Consider the following 18,061-nt stretch of genomic DNA (forward strand, 5'->3'; position numbering starts at 1 on the left):
GCCAGGGGCACCACGGAGCCAGGAGAGGACTGGGTGCAGGGAAGAGGTGGAGGCCAATGGTTCCAAACAGGTTGATTTGGCCAGAATGATGGCCAACCGGGGTGATGTAGGAGCCCCAGCTAGCGCCTCCTTCAGACACGTCTTCCCAGAGCATGGGCGAGTGAGCAGACACAGGAAGGGCTGGCAAGGAGGGTATCCCAGGCAGACCCCTGAGGGGGGACAGCAGCCCAGTGGGGGAACAGCGCACCGCTGGTGTGGACGGTGAGCTAGGCCAGTGTGCAGCACCCTCCTCCCAGTCCAGGGTCTAGGCTCTGCCCCTGTGGTGCTGGGGAGCCATGGAAGAATGTTGAGAGTGAGGGGCAGGTCAGTGCTGGGGCCCTGTGGGGATGGACTGGAGGCCAGGAGGAGACCGGGACAAGGGGCCAGGGGCCGAGGACAAGGCCTGAGCCCGAGCTATAGGGAAGGAGAGGAGGGGACAGGGTATAAGGGACAGGACTGGAGACTTGACAAGCTGTTGGGGAGTAAGGGAGGTGAGGAGATCCCCCCACACGTAGGCCCCCCTTTGATCTCTGCCACCCACTCGGGCCCCCATTTTCCCACCCCACATCTCCAATCCATAAAACAGGTCTGGGCGGCCCTGCCCTGGTCCAGACGGGGGTGGGCAAACAGGTTCTGAGAACCCAGAGTAGCCCCAGGCACAGGTGGGGCAGGGCGGGTCCCCACCCCAAAGTGGCTGTCTGAGGAGGCCATTCTCTGGCTTGTCCTTCCAGGAGCTGTCGGGGCAACTGGTCCCCCTCTGGTCCCTCCCAGCGATGGAGGGAGGCTGCTAGCTTCACCGGCTGCTGCCGAGTGGCTGAGGTGGCCCATGGACCAGCCAGAAAGCCGGGCAGGTGGCCCCGCTGCTAAAGGTAGGTGGCTGCGTCCCTGTTTGCCCCCTCAGAGGGCGAGGGAGCAGCGGGTGAATGAGATGCCTGGCTGGGACTCAGGGGCTTGGGAGAGGTGGTTTGGCGTGGCCGAGCCTCCATTACCTCGGTGCAGGGTAGGAGGTAAGGCGCTTTCACCGAGTGCCCACTGTGTGCCCACTTGTGGGGACACCTTATCTGGCTGCTCTGGAAAGGCCAGGAGCCAGAGCAGAAGCTTCGTACTCCCTGTTTCCCCTGGCGGAGCAGGGCCCTCACCACGCCCCTCCCTGTGGGGGGCAGCCTGGCCCTCACTGGATTCAGGCCTCTGCTTTCCATAAGCAGGGGGGGGTCACCCCCTCCCCTTGGCTGCTTCTCCCCGCAGCACTGGCCTCTGCTTACCTGTTCCGTCTGTCTCCCCGGCGAGAGCAGGAGCTCCGTGGGCAGCGCTAGTTTTAGTCACTGGTGTCCCCAGACAGCCCCCAGAGCAGCCCCGTCCCACGTCGGAGCCAAAAATGTAATTCAAAAAAATTGTAGTCACCACATTTTAAACAGAGTAACAGGCCAGTGAACGGCAGTCACAGACCTTACTTAGCTCGGTATGTCTAAAATAGCGTCCCCCGGCTTGGGACTGGCAGGGGAGTGGCCTGGAGATGCTCTATTTTTTTATGCCAAGTCTTCAGGATCTGGTGTGCGCCTGACACTGATGGGGCATCTCAGTTCCCACGGTTCAAGCACCCCAAAAGCCAGCCTGGGGGTTGCTGGGGGCCTGTGGGCGCGCGGGCCCTGGAACAGTGCCTGACCCTCAGCGGGAGCTCAGTGACTGTCCCTCAGTGACCAGCAGAGGCAGACCCAGCGGGGCAGGAAAGCTGACGGTAGCGGGAAGAGGCTGGGGTACCCTCTGGATCTCACCCAAGTGGGCAAGCCTGAGGTGATGGGGAGGGAGAGGCAGGATCCCCTTCTAGGATGTTCCCCGCAACCAGCCCCATGGCCTGCCTCTTTTCTTGGGGCCGTGGGCCTGGACACTGGCTTTCCAGGCAGGAAGGTTGCAGCGGCGGGCGCCTGGGCCAGCAGGCCGGTGCTAACAGCTAGACTCGGCCGGCGCCAGCAGAGGGCGAGCGGCCACCGGGGAACCGCGCGAGGGCGAGCGGGTAGGGGAGGCGCCTGCACCAGAAGGGACTCACCCAGGAGAGGTGGAGACTGAGGGGGCAGGGGGAGGCTGGAGCATGGAGAGTGGCCGAGAGATGACAAGAGAAGCACAGAGCGGAGGAGCTGTGGGCGAAACGGGACAGGTGTGGAGACAGACGGGATTCCAAGAAAGCGATGGGGAGAAAGGTGGAGAAAACTAGAGCAGGATGGGAACCCCACACAGAGACAGCGTCTCGGGGAGGAAGTAAAGAAAAGCACAGGTGGGAAGCAGGGGAGACTGCCAGGATAACGCAGGCTGCACTCTCCCTGGACCCTGCTGCACCCCAGGGCCCTCCTTACCTCACCATGGAGGGGATGATGAGGTGAGCAGATGATCCCCAGGCGTGAATGGACCTGGCATCTCCTTGACAGTGGGTTTCTGCTCCCCTCTCCAAGGAGATTAAAACCCCAAGGGTTGAATTTTAGCTCCGTACAAGGAACCCCTGAAGAGGCAGAAGGAAGAAGAAGGCCCCTAGTTGAACAGGTGCCCTTGGGCCAGGCCCGCATCTCATCCGAGAGGGGGGCCCGTGAGGACAGCCACCAGAGTCCAGGCGTGGCGCTCAGAAGAGGCTGGACAGTGGCCCATTCGTTTATGGAGCCTCCCCTGGCCCTTCCTGGGGTTTTATCTCCTGTCTCCCTGGAAGGAAGGTAACACCACCCGCCTTTCCCCAGGAAGAAACTGAGGCTCAGAGAGGTTGAGTCCTTTCCCAGGTTGCTCCCTATTCGGCTGGCTTGGGGCCCTGCCGTGCCCAGCTGTCCCGGGGCAGGGCCTCAGGCAACTTGCAGCCCTGGCAGGGAGGCCTTGCTGGCCCAGTGGCATCTGGCGGGGAGCATGTATTGAGCGCCTGCTGTGTGCGGGCCTGGTGGTTAGGGCAGCGACACAAACTGCACGGGGAGGAGGGGGCACTCTTCACAAACACAGAACTAACCCTGACCCCCATTTTACCAGCGGGGAAACTGAGGCTCCGAAAGGCAAAGCAACCTGCCCACTGTCAGCAGCTGGGCTCGGATGAAGGGCTCCCCCTGCCCACCTTGCCTGCATCGCCCCAGCCCCCAAAGCCATTGCCCTGACTGTGGGCTCTGGTGACACCAGCCTTGGTGGGGGGAGGGGCAGGAGACCCGGCCCTCGGGCGGGCTGGGAGACCGGAGATGTGGCTGGTGGGATCGATGCAGGCTGCCCGAGCTTTATTGGATTGTTCCTGGCTCCAGAGCCCCCCTCACCCTGGGCTCCTCCCAGAATCCTCTCTTCTTTGCCCTCCCCTGCCCCCACCCCCCCTCTAAGCAGAGCTTGGGAGGCTGAGCCGGAGAGGAAGAAGAGTGAGCTCAGGGTGTCCCCTTATCGGGGCTCCTGAGAGGATTGGACTCAACGGATTAGGCCGCAGCGGGGACTCCAGGCCTGAAAGACAGGCCAGGTTGGGGGGAGGTGACTGAAAGACCCTCACATTGCTGCCCTCACGGCAGCACCCTGCTGCTGCCCACCAGCCCCGGAGCAGCCCCAACTCAGAATCAGTTCCCTCTCCTCTCCCGCCGGCCAACCCGCCAACCTGCCCTGCTGTTTATGGGGGGCTGGGGCTGCCCTTTCTCTCCCTCCCCTCCTCACAGGGCTGCCCCCTTGTCTCCTCAGTGTACCTCTGGGACCAGCCAGAGGAGGGCAGCCTGGGGATGCTGCTCAGCTTAGAGGAACAAATACTGAATTCCACGTTCCAAGCCTGTGACCCCCAGAAGACAGGTGGGAGGGGCAGGTCAGGGTGTTGGGGGCACTGGGGCGAACAGACGCAGAATAATAAGGGAGGAGATGGGGACCAGAAACTGGGGCGTCAGGAGAGAGGAATGGGCTAGGGCCCCCTCTTGGGCTCCCGCAGGAGGAAGTGGGTGATTGTGGGAGAATCTCCGGGGAGGCAGTGGAATAGGGGGTGGTGGTTGGGGGAGGGAGGGGCAGTGGGGGGAGGCAAACCCAGAGACCTAGAGGGCGGTGCTTGGGGCTGGGGCAGGAGCTGTCCTCCGTGGCCCTCCCCCGAAGGGGGGGCTGACTGGGCCCCTTTTTCAGGTGAAAAAGGATGGTCTCAGAGGAGGGGAGAGGCTGTGGCCAAGTGTCTCAGCTGGGCCCAGGTGCAGAAGTGCCTGCCAGGCCAGTGACACCCTGTGCCACACCCTCACCTGCCCCACCCGCCGCGCCCCTCTCGGCTCCTCTGCCCGCAGGCTCCGTGACCGTCACCCATGTTCTGGCCTACCTGGAGGCTGTGACCGGAAGGGGCCCTCAGGATGCACGCCTCCAAACCCTGGCTTGCAGCCTGGACCCCAATGGGGAGGGCCCCAAGGCCACCGTGGACTTGGACACCTTCCTGGCCGTCATGCGGGACTGGATCGCTGCCTGCCAGCTGGATGGGTGGGTGCCCAAGCCCCCCAAAGTCCTTCCTGAGATCGCACCTCACACCTGCCTCGCAGCCAGCGCCTCTAGGTGCCAGAGCTCCCGCGGCGGGAAGGAGTCTGGGGAGGGCTGGTGTGAGCACTGGGTGCTGACAGGGCGCCGAGGGGTCTGGGAGGCAGGAATAAAAGGGGCTGGAAGGAGAAGGGGGGTTGTTGAGGGGCCAACGGGGCCCTGCCATTCCTTCCCCAGCCCGGGCTTGCCCCTCCTACCCTTCCATCCGGCCCGGCCTGGTCCTTGCCATCTGGCGGCACCTTCCTCCCCATGGCGCCTGCTCGCTCTCACCTGACCCGCCTTCCTCCCACCTCCCGCCATGCCCCTGCAGAGCTGGTCAGGACTGGGGGGCCGAGGGGGTGCTGCAGGGGCTCTAAGCCTCATCCCTTTGATACAGGGGATTAGAGCTGCAGGAGGAAACTGTCTTCGAGGGGGCCCTCGCCTCCCAGCAGCTGCCATCTGGTGAGCCTGCTATCTACAGAGTGGCGCAGGGGACGGGGCAACGGTGGGGGGCTCGGCCACGCGGCACAGCGGAGGAGAGGGTGGGACCCCAGGGGCCGCTGCTCCGGCCTGGACCTGTGAGTTCCCTTCCTCAGTGTGCCACGCTGACCCCCTCCTTCCCGCGGCTTTGTGGGGTTTTCTTGCTGCTTCCTCTCCTGCCCCATCACTGAGGCCTGCAGGGCCTCCCCCTGCTCTGTCTTTGCCCTCCTCCTCCTCCTCCCCTTCTCCTCCCCAAACACCCCCCCCTTCCTCCTCGTGCTCTGGCCCCTCCCCGCCATAGCCCCTGATCCTCAGGCCTGCTGGCTTTCCTGCATTTGCGGACCACAGGCCCGGGCTCCGCCTGCGCCCGCTGCCCCCCACCCGGGAGTGCAGACCTGCGCTCTTGTCCTGCTAACCCTGCCGAAGTGACCAGTCACCCACCTGGCCCTGCCGACCGGTGCTCACGCCTTGGGGAGCCCCGTGAAAAATATTGTTCTTCTCCAACCTTCGAAAAACACCACCAAAGCCCAGAAATGCCATCTCTTGGCATTCCACTGAGCTTCCTACAGCCGGCTAGGGGTGCGGGGGCGGGGGGGCTGTGTGTGGGGAGGGCCAGTCAGTTCCGGGTGAGGACAGACCCCCTCGGCCCCTGCCCCTGAGTTGGGGACAGAGGAGGCTGTAGCAAGGGGACTCACAGGGCCTGGGCTCTGGTAGGCCGTGGGGATAAGGAGGAGCCCCCCAGGGGCCTGGACAACACAGTAGTGGGGGCACAGGGCTACCTGGAGTTTTGGAGGACATTAAGCTGCCCGGGGTTGGGTGTGATGAGTGCAGGGGTAGGTGGGGCTCTCCAGGAAGAGCCAACCTGCTCGAGTGCAGAGGAGCCAGAGGTCAGTGCCGCCCTGGGAGTGACGAGACCCCCCCCATGGCCCATGCGAGGGTGGAGGCCTAGGCCGGGAGTCCTGACACCTGAGGTCACCCTGTCTGTCCCCTTCCAGGATGCCCAGAAGCTGAGGAACCAGCCAGCCTGGAAAGCTTCGGAGGCGAAGACCCCAGAGCAGAGCTGTACCTACTGCAGGGCCCCTGCCCTCCCCCTAGCCCGTGCCCTCCGGCGGGGGGTCCTTGGGGAAGTGGGTGACGGGACAGGGATGGCTCACAGCTCCAGGAGAGCGGGCGACTTCTGGCTTCCCTAACTCCTGAAGAGCCCGCCACCGCCACCCACCTGCCGGCCTCGGGCCGAGGGGGCTGTGGCAGTGACCCCGGCCCTTCCCCACCCCAGGCCCGCCACCTCAGACCTGCTGAGCAGCCTGGAGGACCTGGAGCTCAGCAACCGGCGGCTGGCCCGGGAGAACGCCAAGCTGCAGCGCAGCGTGGAGACGGCGGAGGAGGGGGCGGCACGCCTGGGGGAGGAGATCCTGGCCCTGCGCAAGCAGCTTCGCAGGTGGGCTGCCTGCGCCCCTCCGGCCTCCTGCCACCCGGCCCTCTCCAGGCTCGCTCTGCACCTCCTGCACCTCCTGCTCCCGGCCTGCCCCTCCCACCCCTTCTCTCTCCTTGACTGTCTTGGTCCCGCCATTGTCATCTCCCAGGCCCACCCAGTTGGTCCTTTAGGTAGAAACCAGGTCTCTGCCCCCCACACTTTGTCCCTCTCCCCTCTTTTCTCTAGGCCTCTCTCTCGAGGCTCTGTCCTTGCCCTCTGGATCTCTGTCCCCCCTCCCAGGGTCTCTGTTCCCCACCCCAGGAGATCTGTCACTTCTGTCTCCCTGAGTAGCTCTCTCTCTCTCCCCACTCCCTGCCTTCCCCTGGCTCCCGTGCCCCGCCTCTTGCCCACTCAGCACCCAGCAGGCGCTGCAGTTTGCCAAGACCGTGGATGAGGAGCTGGAGGACCTGAAGACTCTGGCCAGGAGCCTGGAGGAACAGAACCGCGGCCTTCTGGCCCAGGCCCGCCAGGCGGTAGGTTCTGGGCAAGGAGCACAAAGGTCAAAGGTCATCTCCCTCCACCTCTGTGGGCATCTGAGCGACAGAGCCTGGCGAGGCTGTGGAAAGGGACCCCCTGGCTTCTCCCTCATCTAGGCCCTGCTTACCCCGGACTCAGGGGCGGGATCTACCTGCCTTCCCTTTCATGACCAGAGGGATGGCAGGAGCTGCCAGGTTCCCTTTCATGACCAGAGGGATGGCAGGAGCTGCCAAGGCTTCCCAGCCCCAGGTGGGGTTGGCAGTCAGGGAAGGGTGATGTGGGGACAAGGAGGCAGGAAAAGAATCTCTGTCCTCTCTCCGGCGGCACAGGAGAAGGAGCAGCAGCACCTGGTGGCTGAGATGGAGACTCTGCAGGAGGAGGTGAGTCGAGGCCCGTCCCACCCCTTCCCCAGTCCTTGGAATCTTCCCACCTTACCCCAGCCCCTCCAGACCGCAACCAGATGCCCTCCCGCAACCCCAGAATCCCGAATCTGTGGAAAGGTCCCTGCAGGCCACCTCGCCAAATGGGGTGGGTGTGGGGGTCTGCTATGGTCGGTAAGCGCGTGGGCACGGGGTGGCCACCAGAGCTGAGGTTTGCGCCGTGCCGCCTGCGTCAGCAAGGCCCTCCTCTTTGGGCCTCAGCGTCCCGCCTGTGAAAGTGGGCAGGTCACCGAATCGCCCTGGCTGGGCGTGTAGGATTCAAGCAGAGGATGCTGCCAGTCATGGCACACCACGGGGGCAGCTGCGGAGCGTAGCACGTTAGCCGGCCTCACCCACAGCCTGGCGTGCTTCTCTGGTGGAAAGAGTACAGGCCTTGAAGTCAGCCCCGGGTTTGAATCCCATCTCTGCCACTTAGGTAACCGACGACCTGCAGGAGCGTGACTCGCTGCCCCCCCTTTCTAGTTTCATCATTGACAAACCAGGTTACTGTTCTCCAGGCTCATTGTGAAAGTGAAATGACAGCTGTAGCCCATGAAGGCCCCCCCGTTCAACCTCGTGTCCGCATCAAGTCCCTTCCTTCAGAGACAGGAGCCATCGCCAAACTTAATGCTGGGCCCAACTACACCTTTTATGCTGAGGCTGAAATTCATCAATGCAACTTGCCCCTGCCCCCCACAAGGTGGCATCTAAGTGTCTGGAGACCGGCACAGCCTCTCAGTGCCCCAGGAGGCGGTGGTCCTCACTCTACGGCTGTTCTCTCTCCTAGTCACAAGATTGATGTTTGTCATCCCATCTGGTCCTCGGCCTGAGTCACCACTGCTCGCTGGTGCCCGCTGGGAGCCTGGTGCTGCTTCCCAGCCTCTGGACAGTCGTCCCCGCACCTGCTGGTTGCGGTCCTCAGGCCGACTCCACAGCCCCCCAAGGGCCACTCGGGCCCCACTTCACAACTTCTGCACCATCTAGGGGCTTCCCGGTGACACTCCAGGCCCACGGGGGCCTCAGTCGGCCCCTTCTGTAGTGGCTCCTCCCATCACCGTGTCTAGTCTAAGATTCACACCCCTCCTGGCCCTGAGACCGAGCTGGGGGCACCTCTCTGGGTGCCCCAGATGTGCCAGGGCTTCCTCCCACCTCACCGCCAACCCGGGGGCTCAGGACTTGTTCTCACTCTCTCCTCTGACTCCCCACACTATGATCCCCGTCCCCGCAGTGATACTGATTCTGCCTGAACTCCCCCAAATCTCTTTGTCCTGCATCTTTACTATGGCTTTTTTTTTTTTTAATTTAAATCCAAAATTTTTCATTGCTTCGTCTGTAAAAATCCCCTCTCTTGGGGCGATGGGACCCTTGCTACAGCCTGAGACGTGGGGTATAGACGGGGTGTGCTTCCCGGCACCTCTAAGACCACAGAGCAACTTCCCCAAAAGTCCAGGGGCAGAAGTTCCCTCTTGCATCTACTTGGCCAAAGTGATATCAAAAGACTATGACCAGAACATTCCCTGGTGCAGGGACATGGCTGCGATGGGCCCGCTGGCTTCTGGCCCCACAAGGAAGAAAACATGGAGGTGGCCTCAATCTGAGGGACAGTCATTTCCCTAAAGGAGGTTTCGATGGCCTCTGGCCTAGAGGCTCGAGGCCTGTGGCCTCGTGACCACGGATGGCTGCTCCGGATTCCCACGCCCATTCAGGACAGGATGAAGTAGGCCGAGAAGGCTCTCTGTTCAGTGGAAGGAAAAGCTTTACCTGGAGCCCCTCCGCACTCTACTTCTACCTCCAAACCGCTCTTTCAGCTCCCCAGATCCCGGTCACGTGACACCACAGCTGCTGGGAAGGCTGGGAGGCCAGCTGCCCTTCCCTGGCCTCTGAGAAACAAGCCAGAGGGGGAGAAAGGTCGCAGGGTTAGCCCAGCCATCCCGAAATTTCTGAGATTTCCATCTTGATTCACCCCCAAAGCTGGGATGGACCCTGCCTGCTATGTGGAAGGTGAACCTCCAATGAAAACCCAAGGAAAAGCCGGGGTGAATGGCTGCCAGCGGAGTCTGCCTCCTCCCGCCACAGGCCACTGCCAGGCCAAGTGCCCTGAGGGCGCTGGGGCATTCTAGGCGCTCGATACCCAGGAGCTATTCCTGGCTGCCTCCCCCTCCCGCAGCTGCTTCCAGAGCAGCTATAGACAGAGGCTCAAGTTACAGCGGGTAATGCTGGGCTGAGGGACCACAGACAGACGCTGCCTTCCTATGGAGAACCTACAGTGAGGAGCGCTCAGGTTACTGCAGGGGAAGGCGGGGTGACTGAGTAACCAGGTGCCCTGCCGAGAGGCCCAGGCTCCAGCCTGCAAATCCCTACCAGGTGGACAGATGTCGACACAGCATTCCTGGCCCGTCCTTCCTCGCCCTTCACCTGGCAGCCCAGGCCTGCTGAGGCCGAGACTGATGGAGGACTTGGCGCCCAGCCCACTGGAGAGAGAGAGGCGCTGGCCTTGGTATCCCCTGGGGTGCCTGGAGCAGGGTATGATGAAGGAAAGACTGCCTGCCGGCCCCGAAATGCTGTCTTCCCCCCAGTGACCACCTCACATAGAAACTCTGTACAACTTGTTAGGATTTTGGTGTCCAGAAACTCAAGACTGGAATTCAGGCTGTTTCACCCCTGGGTGCCATTTTGTGGCCGGTGGGGCTACCCTTTGGTGGCCCTGTTGTTTAACGGGCAGTGCCTCCCCGCCCCCTCCTCTGGGCCCCTGCGGTGTCCTGGCCTCACCAAAGCCCAGGAGGTGGGGGTTAGCATCTGCTTCCTCCAGCTCCAGCTCCTCCTCTAGTGATGAGCCGGCAGGGAGGGCCGTCTGCCAGGCCCCTTCCTCACCCAGGACTGCGCCAGGCACCCGGAGAGTCTGGGGGTAGAAGCACAGGGTTTGGAATTAGATTTGCTTTCGAATCCAAGCCCTCCCCATGGGACCTTGGTTGCATTCCTTAGCTTCACTCATTAAAATTGGGGATGATGACACAGAAAACAGGCCTTTGTAGGACAGACACCCCGTTCCTCCCGAGTGGCACAGTTCCATGTGCTTAGCGGCATCCGTGACAACTTCCCACTGAAACACTGAACCCATAGTGGGGACAAGGCCCTGGGTCTACCCACTAGCGTGGATGGAATAACGAGACTGGAGGAAATCGGGGCTGTCCTGCACCGGGAAGAAGGCCAAGGCCAAGCCACCAGGTCCTCAAGACATCACCTGGGTTCTTGCACAAAAGTAGTGACTCCCCACAAGGTCCAGGCTTGAGGAGGCAGGACCTCGCTGTCAGGAGGAAAGGAACGTGGCATGTCAACCAACAGCGGCTGTGGGCCTCCTTGGGAGCCTCGTTCCAACAGGCCAAGTGTGACAGGACATGGGGGAGGTACCCATAATGCAAAAGGACCACGAATGGGGTAGGAAGCGGCGCCAGTTGCTACATGCGAGTCAGCGCGAGAAGAGAAGCTTCCAGTGGAAACTGCAGGGGATCACCTGCCTGCACTTGGCTTTAAAATGATCTGGTCAAGGAAACTGGACAACCGGGAGCGTGGAAGAAACAAGCCGGGAACATGCATATGATTATGGAAACCGGGTGCTGGATAAAGGGGGTTCACTGACTTGTTTTTACTTTTATGCGTTAAACAGAATTACCCTACAGAGTTTTCAAAAAAGTTTTAAAATGATTGTTTGTTGAAATGTAGCGTCCCCCTTCTGAACGCTCTGTGCTCGTGAACAGACTCGACCACCGGCAGCTCCCCTTCCTGGTCCCCGCACCTCTCTTTAACCTGGGGCCCAAGAAGTGAGTGAGCACATGGCTCAGCACTACGATGGCTCCGCTTGGCTGGTGGCCACCCTGTCAAGTGGATCCCGTCTGATCTTCGTTTTTGGCAGCTGGGCACCTGCTTCCTGATGCCCAGGAAATCGACACTGAGACCCACAGGGTGGCTGGAGGGAGGAAATGGGCTAAAGCACCGAAATGTGGAGCCTGGGCACCCCCACCCGCCGTGCATGCTCGGCCGATGTCAGCTCTGCTGACACTTGCTGAAGTGAACCTGACTGTTGTTCCTCCTTCCAGAATGGGAAGCTCCTGGCCGAGAGGGACGGAGTGAAAAAAAGGAGCGAGGAGCTGGCCACGGAGAAGGATGCCTTGAAGGTGCCACCCCTCCCCAGTGCCTGATGACCCCCCGCCTCCCCGGGCCATGTCCCAGCTCCAGTTTTAGCCACTGCGGCCTTTGCTGCCTGGGGCGGCCGCGCAGCCCCGTGGACACCCCTCTCCTCCGGGTGCAGCTGCCGTCAGCCGAGGGCGGCTGAGCGGAGGGACCTGGCGGGGCGGGAGGGCAGGTGGCCGGGCGGGCAGGCAGACAATGGGCTCCTTCCTTGGCAGCGCCAGCTCTGTGAATGCGAAAGCCTCATTTGCCAGCGAGACACCGTCCTCTCGGAGGTGAGGAGGCCGGGAGAGAAACTTGCCTCCCGGGGCCCTGGCCCGTCTCCTGCCCCGAGTCTGGAAGGGGCATGAGCAGCGGCGAGGCTGAGGGTTTCCGTGAGGTCACGAGGCAGACCTGGGAGAATCCGGGAGCCCCTGCTCCCGCCGGGGCCAGCTCTCCCCCAGGTCACCACCCCCCAACCCCGGCCTGGCCTCGTGGTCCTCGGGGCCTGGGCCGGCTCAGTAGGCTTTGGGCTTTCCCAGCGCACCCGCCACGCGGAGAACCTGGCCAAGACCCTGGAGGAGTACAGGACGACCACCCAGGTAAGCCCGCCCAGAGGCCCCTGCGCCGCCCCTTGCCTTTGGCCGTTTCCGGGACTGGCTGCCTCTTTCATTCTGTCGGCCTTGTCCCAATCTCCTCCCCTCTCCTCCTCCTCCAGCGCGTGGCTCAGCTCCGTCTCTCACCTCTTCTGTCTCTGGCTTCATTTTCCTCCGTTCCTTTCTCTGTGACGCTCCATCTTCTGTTCAGTTTCACTCGCTGCGGGGTGTCCTCCCACCTCAGCTGGGTCCCTGCCCCACTTAGGAGCTAGGTTCTTCTGCTGCCCCCTCTATCTCCCCACGACTCCTCTCTGCGTGCCTCTCTGTGCACCTGCCCTCCTTGGTCCATGTCCCGCCATCCCTGCCTGCCTTTTCTGAGTTGCCTTGGCCTGCGGGTTACCGTCTGGGTCCCACAGCGCTGCCTCTCTCGGCCTTCCCATTCCTGCTTTCTTCCCCGGGCAGTGTCTGGAGGAGCCCAGAGAAGTCAGGGTGGGAGTGACCATGGAAGGTCAGGGGTGCAGTGGGGGGAAAGCGGAGAGGCAGGCAGCCCCGCTCTGTCCTCTGCAGGAGCTGAGACTGGAAATCTCACACCTGGAGGAGCAGCTGAGTCAGAGCCTGGAGGAGTCGGATGAGTGAGTGGAACACTGGGGGTGGAAAGGCGGGAGGGCAGGCCCAGGGGGGACCCCGCTGTGGGCCGGCTCACAGGGGCAGACAGGCACAGAGGACACCTTCCCCTCCCGACTGTGTGGGCAGGCTCCCCGAAGGGGCGCAGGTCAGGAGAATGGACTGCACCGGGCTGTTGCCTCCCTCGCTGGGCGTGGAAATCAAGGCCATTCAGCAGGTGGGCATGGCACCCTCGAAACTCACCAGACACCACCCAGGCAGAAACCCCCAACATCTCCCCGCTCTGACCCTCCCACCGAGCTCGTCCTGTGGCCCCAGAGCTCTGGATATTTGGTCCTCTTGGGAAGCCCCTAACCCACGTCGCCATCACAGAGGTGGCCGAATCCCAGCTGTTGCCTCGGGTCCCAAACCATCCAGCACCAGCCCTGAGCTCACCCAGCCCTGGTTCTTCCTACCCCATCTCCCCCAGGACCACCTAATTGCTAACCCAGTCCTTGGTCCTGCTTCCAGACCCTTCCCGCGTCCTACCTCCACCACTCCCCAGCCTGGCCTCACAGCAGCCCCCGTCCACCTCCCTTCCCACCTCAGGCCCCATCTCTGCCCTCATGTATTCCGGCCCTCCCTGACCTCAGATCCAACTTCTCCAGGAACAGGAAGTGGCGGCCTCCGGCCTCGGCAGCCCTCTGTGCGGAGTGTGGCAGTGGGAAGAAGTGGTCATTGAGACCAGGAAGGACGCTGAGCTTCCACTTGCAGCCACAAGTGGGGGACACGTGAGCTTGGGGGTCAGGAGCTGGGAAGGGGGCCCGCGACTCCATGTGCCTGGACTGAGCCCCATCCCATAGGCGCGTGTTGGGGTGACTGGTGAGAGATGAAGCTGGGGACCAGCTCAGGGATGGTACTTCTCGCTGCCAGGCTGCAGGACTGAGCAGGGAGGGCACGAGGCTCTGGATGTAGGAAGACCCCTCGGGGGCCATGTGGGCACTAGAGGCTGGGAGGCCAGGGAGGAGGCTGGGGCAAAGGTCAGAGGAGAGGATGAGGCCTGAGCCAGGCTGCGGCCTCGGGATGGACAGGAGGGATTGGGGGAGAATGGGGGCAGGAATGGCCTTTAGGTGGATGGCCTGGGGCTGGGCCTCCAAGAACACTTGTGGCGAGGGTCCTGAGGGACATAGGAGGGGCTGCCTGGAGGCAGTGGGTGCACAGAGACAGAAAATAGGGGGGAGCTGGAGGTCGCGAGCACAGGCAAGGCTGAGATGTCTCCAGAGAAAACATTCTGGGTTCTGAGGAAGCGCAGGTGGCGGGGCCACCTCAAGTCTAAGAACGTGGGAGAATGGGGTCTCGACGGGGACATGCTGAGCCCCTTCTGAGCCCAGGTGAGAGGCTGCGGGGGTGGCCCCTGGTGTCTCGCCGACCTGGACTCCTGGGCTTGCGGGGTAAGGGGAGGACAGGCAGAGGTCATTTCTTGCCCGTGTGGCAGCCAGCAGCCCTTACCTGTTCCTTCCCACAGAGCGAGTTCCAGGCAGAGTCGGAAGGAAGGAAGGAGCAGTTGATGTGGTAAGAAGCTCGTTCGGTTCTTCCGTGAACCACTTCTGCCTCTCCGCGGGTGGGGGACAGGAAGCCCCCGAGGGAGCCAGGCATGGGCCTGGGGTCCAGGAGATGAGTCAGACCCCGCCTGCCCTGGCGACTCCTGGCCTGGGCACAGGTCCTGCCCCAGCCGGTTCCAGGAGACCTGGCAGGGTAGGCCCCCGGGAGCCAAGCCCAGTGGGTGCTGAAGGGTGGTGTCTGCACAGGACACCCTCAGCCAGAGACAGGTCAGGAAGGCAGACGCTGGGTCTTAGCCGCCCTTTTGGAGCTCTCCCCTCCCAAGGCCGCAGGGAGCCCCGGATGAGTGAGGCCTGGTGGGGTGGGGTCTGGAATCAGGCAGCCTAGGCCCCCACCGCACTCAGTCACTCTGTGAGAGGCCCAGGTGAGCGCCAGCTGTGTGTCCCGTGACTGCGCGTGGACAGAAAGCTCCGGTCTCTGCGCCCCAGGCCTCCTGGGCCCTGGCCTTGGGCCTTTGGTTTCCTGCGGAGGCGCCTCCCTCTCCCGCTTCCCTCCTCAGGCTCCCGGCTGCAGCATCTAATGAGGCTGCCTGCCTCGGCCTCTAATTGGGCTTGTCTGGGAGAGCTGAGATTGGGCTGGAGGGGGCTCCTGAGCTGACCTCCCTGCGTCACCAGGAAGTGGAGGGAAGGAGCTGAGCAGCAGCCCTTGGGGGGAGGCGGGGGTCCACTGGATGGGAATGGGATGCTGGAACTGAGGGAGATGGGGATCCTGTGGCCCCTAAAGGTGGCCAGAGGGGTGACGTGGACATGGAGGGGTGGGAGCAGGGGGCCCCAAGAAATAGAAGTTGGGGGTAGGAAGGGCAAGTCAGGGCCAAGAGGTCTGGACACCTTCTTGGGTGGGAGCTGAGGAAGCCCCCGCTCCTGAGGGTGAGGCCTAAAGCCGGCGGAGGCAGTGGCCAATGGAGGGCTGGACCGCTGGTCCCGGGGAATGGACATCTACGTCTCCAGGGATGTTCCAGCTGCGCAGCTTGAGGTCTGAGACCCCAAAGTGGCACCTCTGGGGCTTGGGCGGCAGTGCCCTTCGGAGGGGCAGAGGCTGGACTTGGGCCTCAGAGACTGACTGGGGTCATGCCTTACATCCCAGAGGCCAGGTCCTCAAAGGGGACCCTGCGGGACAGACTCACTCAAAAGACGCAGCACCCCAGCCAGGAAGGGGGGGTGTTCTGCTCAGGCCTTTGAGTCTCAGAGAAGTGATTCTGGGGTGCATTTTGGGGGTGGGAGAGACAGAAACTTGACTCAGAAATAACTTGACTGAGAAATAAGTCATTGAGGAGACACAGCCCCCCCTTGTTGAAATCACAAACTCTTGAGAATTTGGGAAAATTGGCCTTGAAAAATTCAAATGCTGACCTCCTGACAGCCATTTGCTCCCGAGGCCTCAAGACACCCCCCCCCACAGACCCATCCACAGGGCCTGGTTAAGACTCCTGTGTTAAAGGGCCCCCCAGCCCCCCAGCATGCGAATGCGAGCCAGCAGAGGAGAAAGAGGTTGCTGTGACTTTGTTATCACCCCAGGTTGCCCAGAAGAGAGGAAGAAGAGGAAGCAGGGACCGTGGTCCTGGTAGGTACCCCTCCTGGTCCCCCCTCAGGGCGGCAGTCTGAAACGCAGCTCCTTCCCCCCACCACACACCCACTCCTCGGGAACAGACAGGAAAACCGCTTGGCCGAGAGATAACAAGGCCTCTCCGCAGCTAATGAGAATGGCCAGTGCCGGGCGGGGGAGTCCTCCAAGCCAGTGGGCGGCCAGAATGTTCCCGGGGGACCTCCGAGCACACACACCTCGCCCAGCCGCCACGCCACAGGCCTCGGAGACGCAGCTACACCCCCGGATTGCGAAAATGCACACGCACATGCGCCCACACACCGGCTCGGGCCGGCGCTCCCCGGCCAGCCGCAGAACTCCCTGCCCGCCGGCTCCGCGCTCCGCTCCGCGAGAGGGCGGGGTGCAGGCGGGGGAGCGCGGCTCGGAGCCCGCCCACCTCGGCGGAGCGCGGGAGCCCCGGTGTGCGTCAGGCCCTCTCCCGGACACAGGCGCCCTCCGGGGTCAGGGCGGGCTCCCGAGCGGCCTGGCCCCACGCGAGGCTCCCCTCCATGGAGACGGGGGCTCCGGCAGAGCGGGGCGCAGCAGGTGGCGCAGCGGGGCGGGGCGCTCGCCTTAGTCTGTCTTCGAATCCTTTTATCGCCTCCTCCCCCTCGCCCTCATCTTCCGCGGGCCCGAGGCTGCTTGGGGAAGCCCAAGACCTGGAGGTCCTCAGGGGGATGAGGCGGCAGCGCGGCCTTGGCGTGCTGGGGACGTTGAAGCCTTTCTGTTGAAACCTTCCCCCCACCCCCGCTTTCCCCGATCCCACCTGACCCTTCTCTGCAGCCCTCTGGACCCCGGAGATGTCCGCGGTCCACATCCGCTAGGTTCTAACTCGTTTGCTGCGGCGGTTCGCTGCTTTGGCTCCGTGTCTGGCTCCTGCATGGGCGCGCGCCCAGTGTTCCCCTCCCGACACCTCACTGCTCCCGGGCTGCGCGCCCAGCGGGCGGGTTCGCCCTGGATGAGGCCCCGCGCTGGGGTGGGGGCCTCCAGAAGACAGAGTCTGCCCCCGGGGAGGATCTGCGGGGATAACCGCAGAGCAGCTCCCCGCCGAGCCCCCCGCGTGCCTGGCGGGGCTGAGCCCCCTGGCTTTGTTCCTCACCCGCATTCTCACGCTGGGTCAGTCTCAGCTTGGGGCCGGTGAGGTGGCACCGTCAGGGGGTCTGTCCGGAAGATGGGAACTCCGGGCACTGAGAGGGGGCTGCCTGCCAAGGACACACAGCGGGAACTGGCAGAGCTGGGGGCCCAGCCTGGCTCTGTGCCTTGGGGACACACACACTGAGCCCCAGTGTCCCTCTTTCCATGTGTGGGCTGAACCACGGGCCTCTCCCAACCCAGGATACAGTGACTCAAGTTTGTCTCCTTTGTCCTTCCAGGCCGATCTCCCCATGCCTCCCAGAGACCCGCACCCGGGAGAAGAAGGCCCGGGAAGTCCTGAGAGGTGAGGGGAGCCACGGGCTGAGAGGGGCCTGGGGGCGGTGAGGAAGCCCCTCACCATGACTCTGCCCTCCTCTCCGCAGCGCCATGGAGCCCGACCTGCAGGGAGCCCTGGTGCCAGTGGTGAAGGACCTGGTGCCAGCCAGGAGCCCCGTCTGCGGCCAGCTCTACCTGCACCCCCAGCATTCCCAGCAGCTCAGGTGCTCCCCAAGGCACCTCCAGAAGGAGGGCGGTGGTCAGACTTGGCCACATTGCCTTAGACCCCACTTTGACCCCTGTCTCCCTCCGTACCAGGGTCACTCGGCACCTCCTGATCCCAGCACCAGTCCTGGGCCTGCTGCTGCTACTGCTGCTGTCCATCGTGCTGCTGGGCCAGTCCCCGCCCCCCACCTGGCCCCACCTCCAGCTCTACTACCTCCAGCCCCCCCCAGTGTGAGCCATGGCCCCAAGCCATGTCCTGGTCAGAGCAATGTCCTGTTCAATGAACTCCCAAGGCTCCTTCTACTGTTATGCCCATTGTTGTACCCCCTCACTTGGGACTCCCCCTCATATTGGGGCCCCAGACACAGTGCCCAGGGTACACACCCCCAGGGTACGTGTTTACCTGAAGTGTCCTGGTTTTATCGTTGGTGACTACACTTCTTAATAGCACACGCCCTGTCGTGGGTTAAGAGCAGGTTATGTTTTCCTCATAGAGCATGTCCGGA

At 63.0% G+C, this 18,061-nt stretch overlaps 1 protein-coding gene across 1 annotated transcript; it reads left to right on the plus strand.

Annotated features, from left to right (window-relative positions):
- Positions 1-865: 865 nt before the first annotated feature.
- Positions 866-17,790, plus strand: KASH5 (KASH domain containing 5; the record flags this gene model as incomplete). The annotated part of the gene is made up of 17 exons (XM_084256987.1): positions 866-908; positions 3,712-3,816; positions 4,287-4,473; positions 4,904-4,968; positions 5,982-6,048; positions 6,263-6,424; positions 6,816-6,933; positions 7,267-7,317; positions 11,451-11,528; positions 11,760-11,816; positions 12,063-12,122; positions 12,684-12,748; positions 12,870-12,957; positions 13,373-13,510; positions 17,294-17,358; positions 17,438-17,554; positions 17,649-17,790. The coding sequence occupies 17 exons, from the start codon at positions 866-868 to the stop codon at positions 17,788-17,790; spliced, it is 1,608 nt and encodes a 535-aa protein (XP_084113113.1).
- Positions 17,791-18,061: the final 271 nt, after the last annotated feature.

This window comes from Talpa europaea (assembly GCF_964194135.1).
Source record: "Talpa europaea genome assembly, chromosome: 16".
NCBI classification, from domain to species: Eukaryota; Metazoa; Chordata; class Mammalia; order Eulipotyphla; family Talpidae; genus Talpa; species Talpa europaea.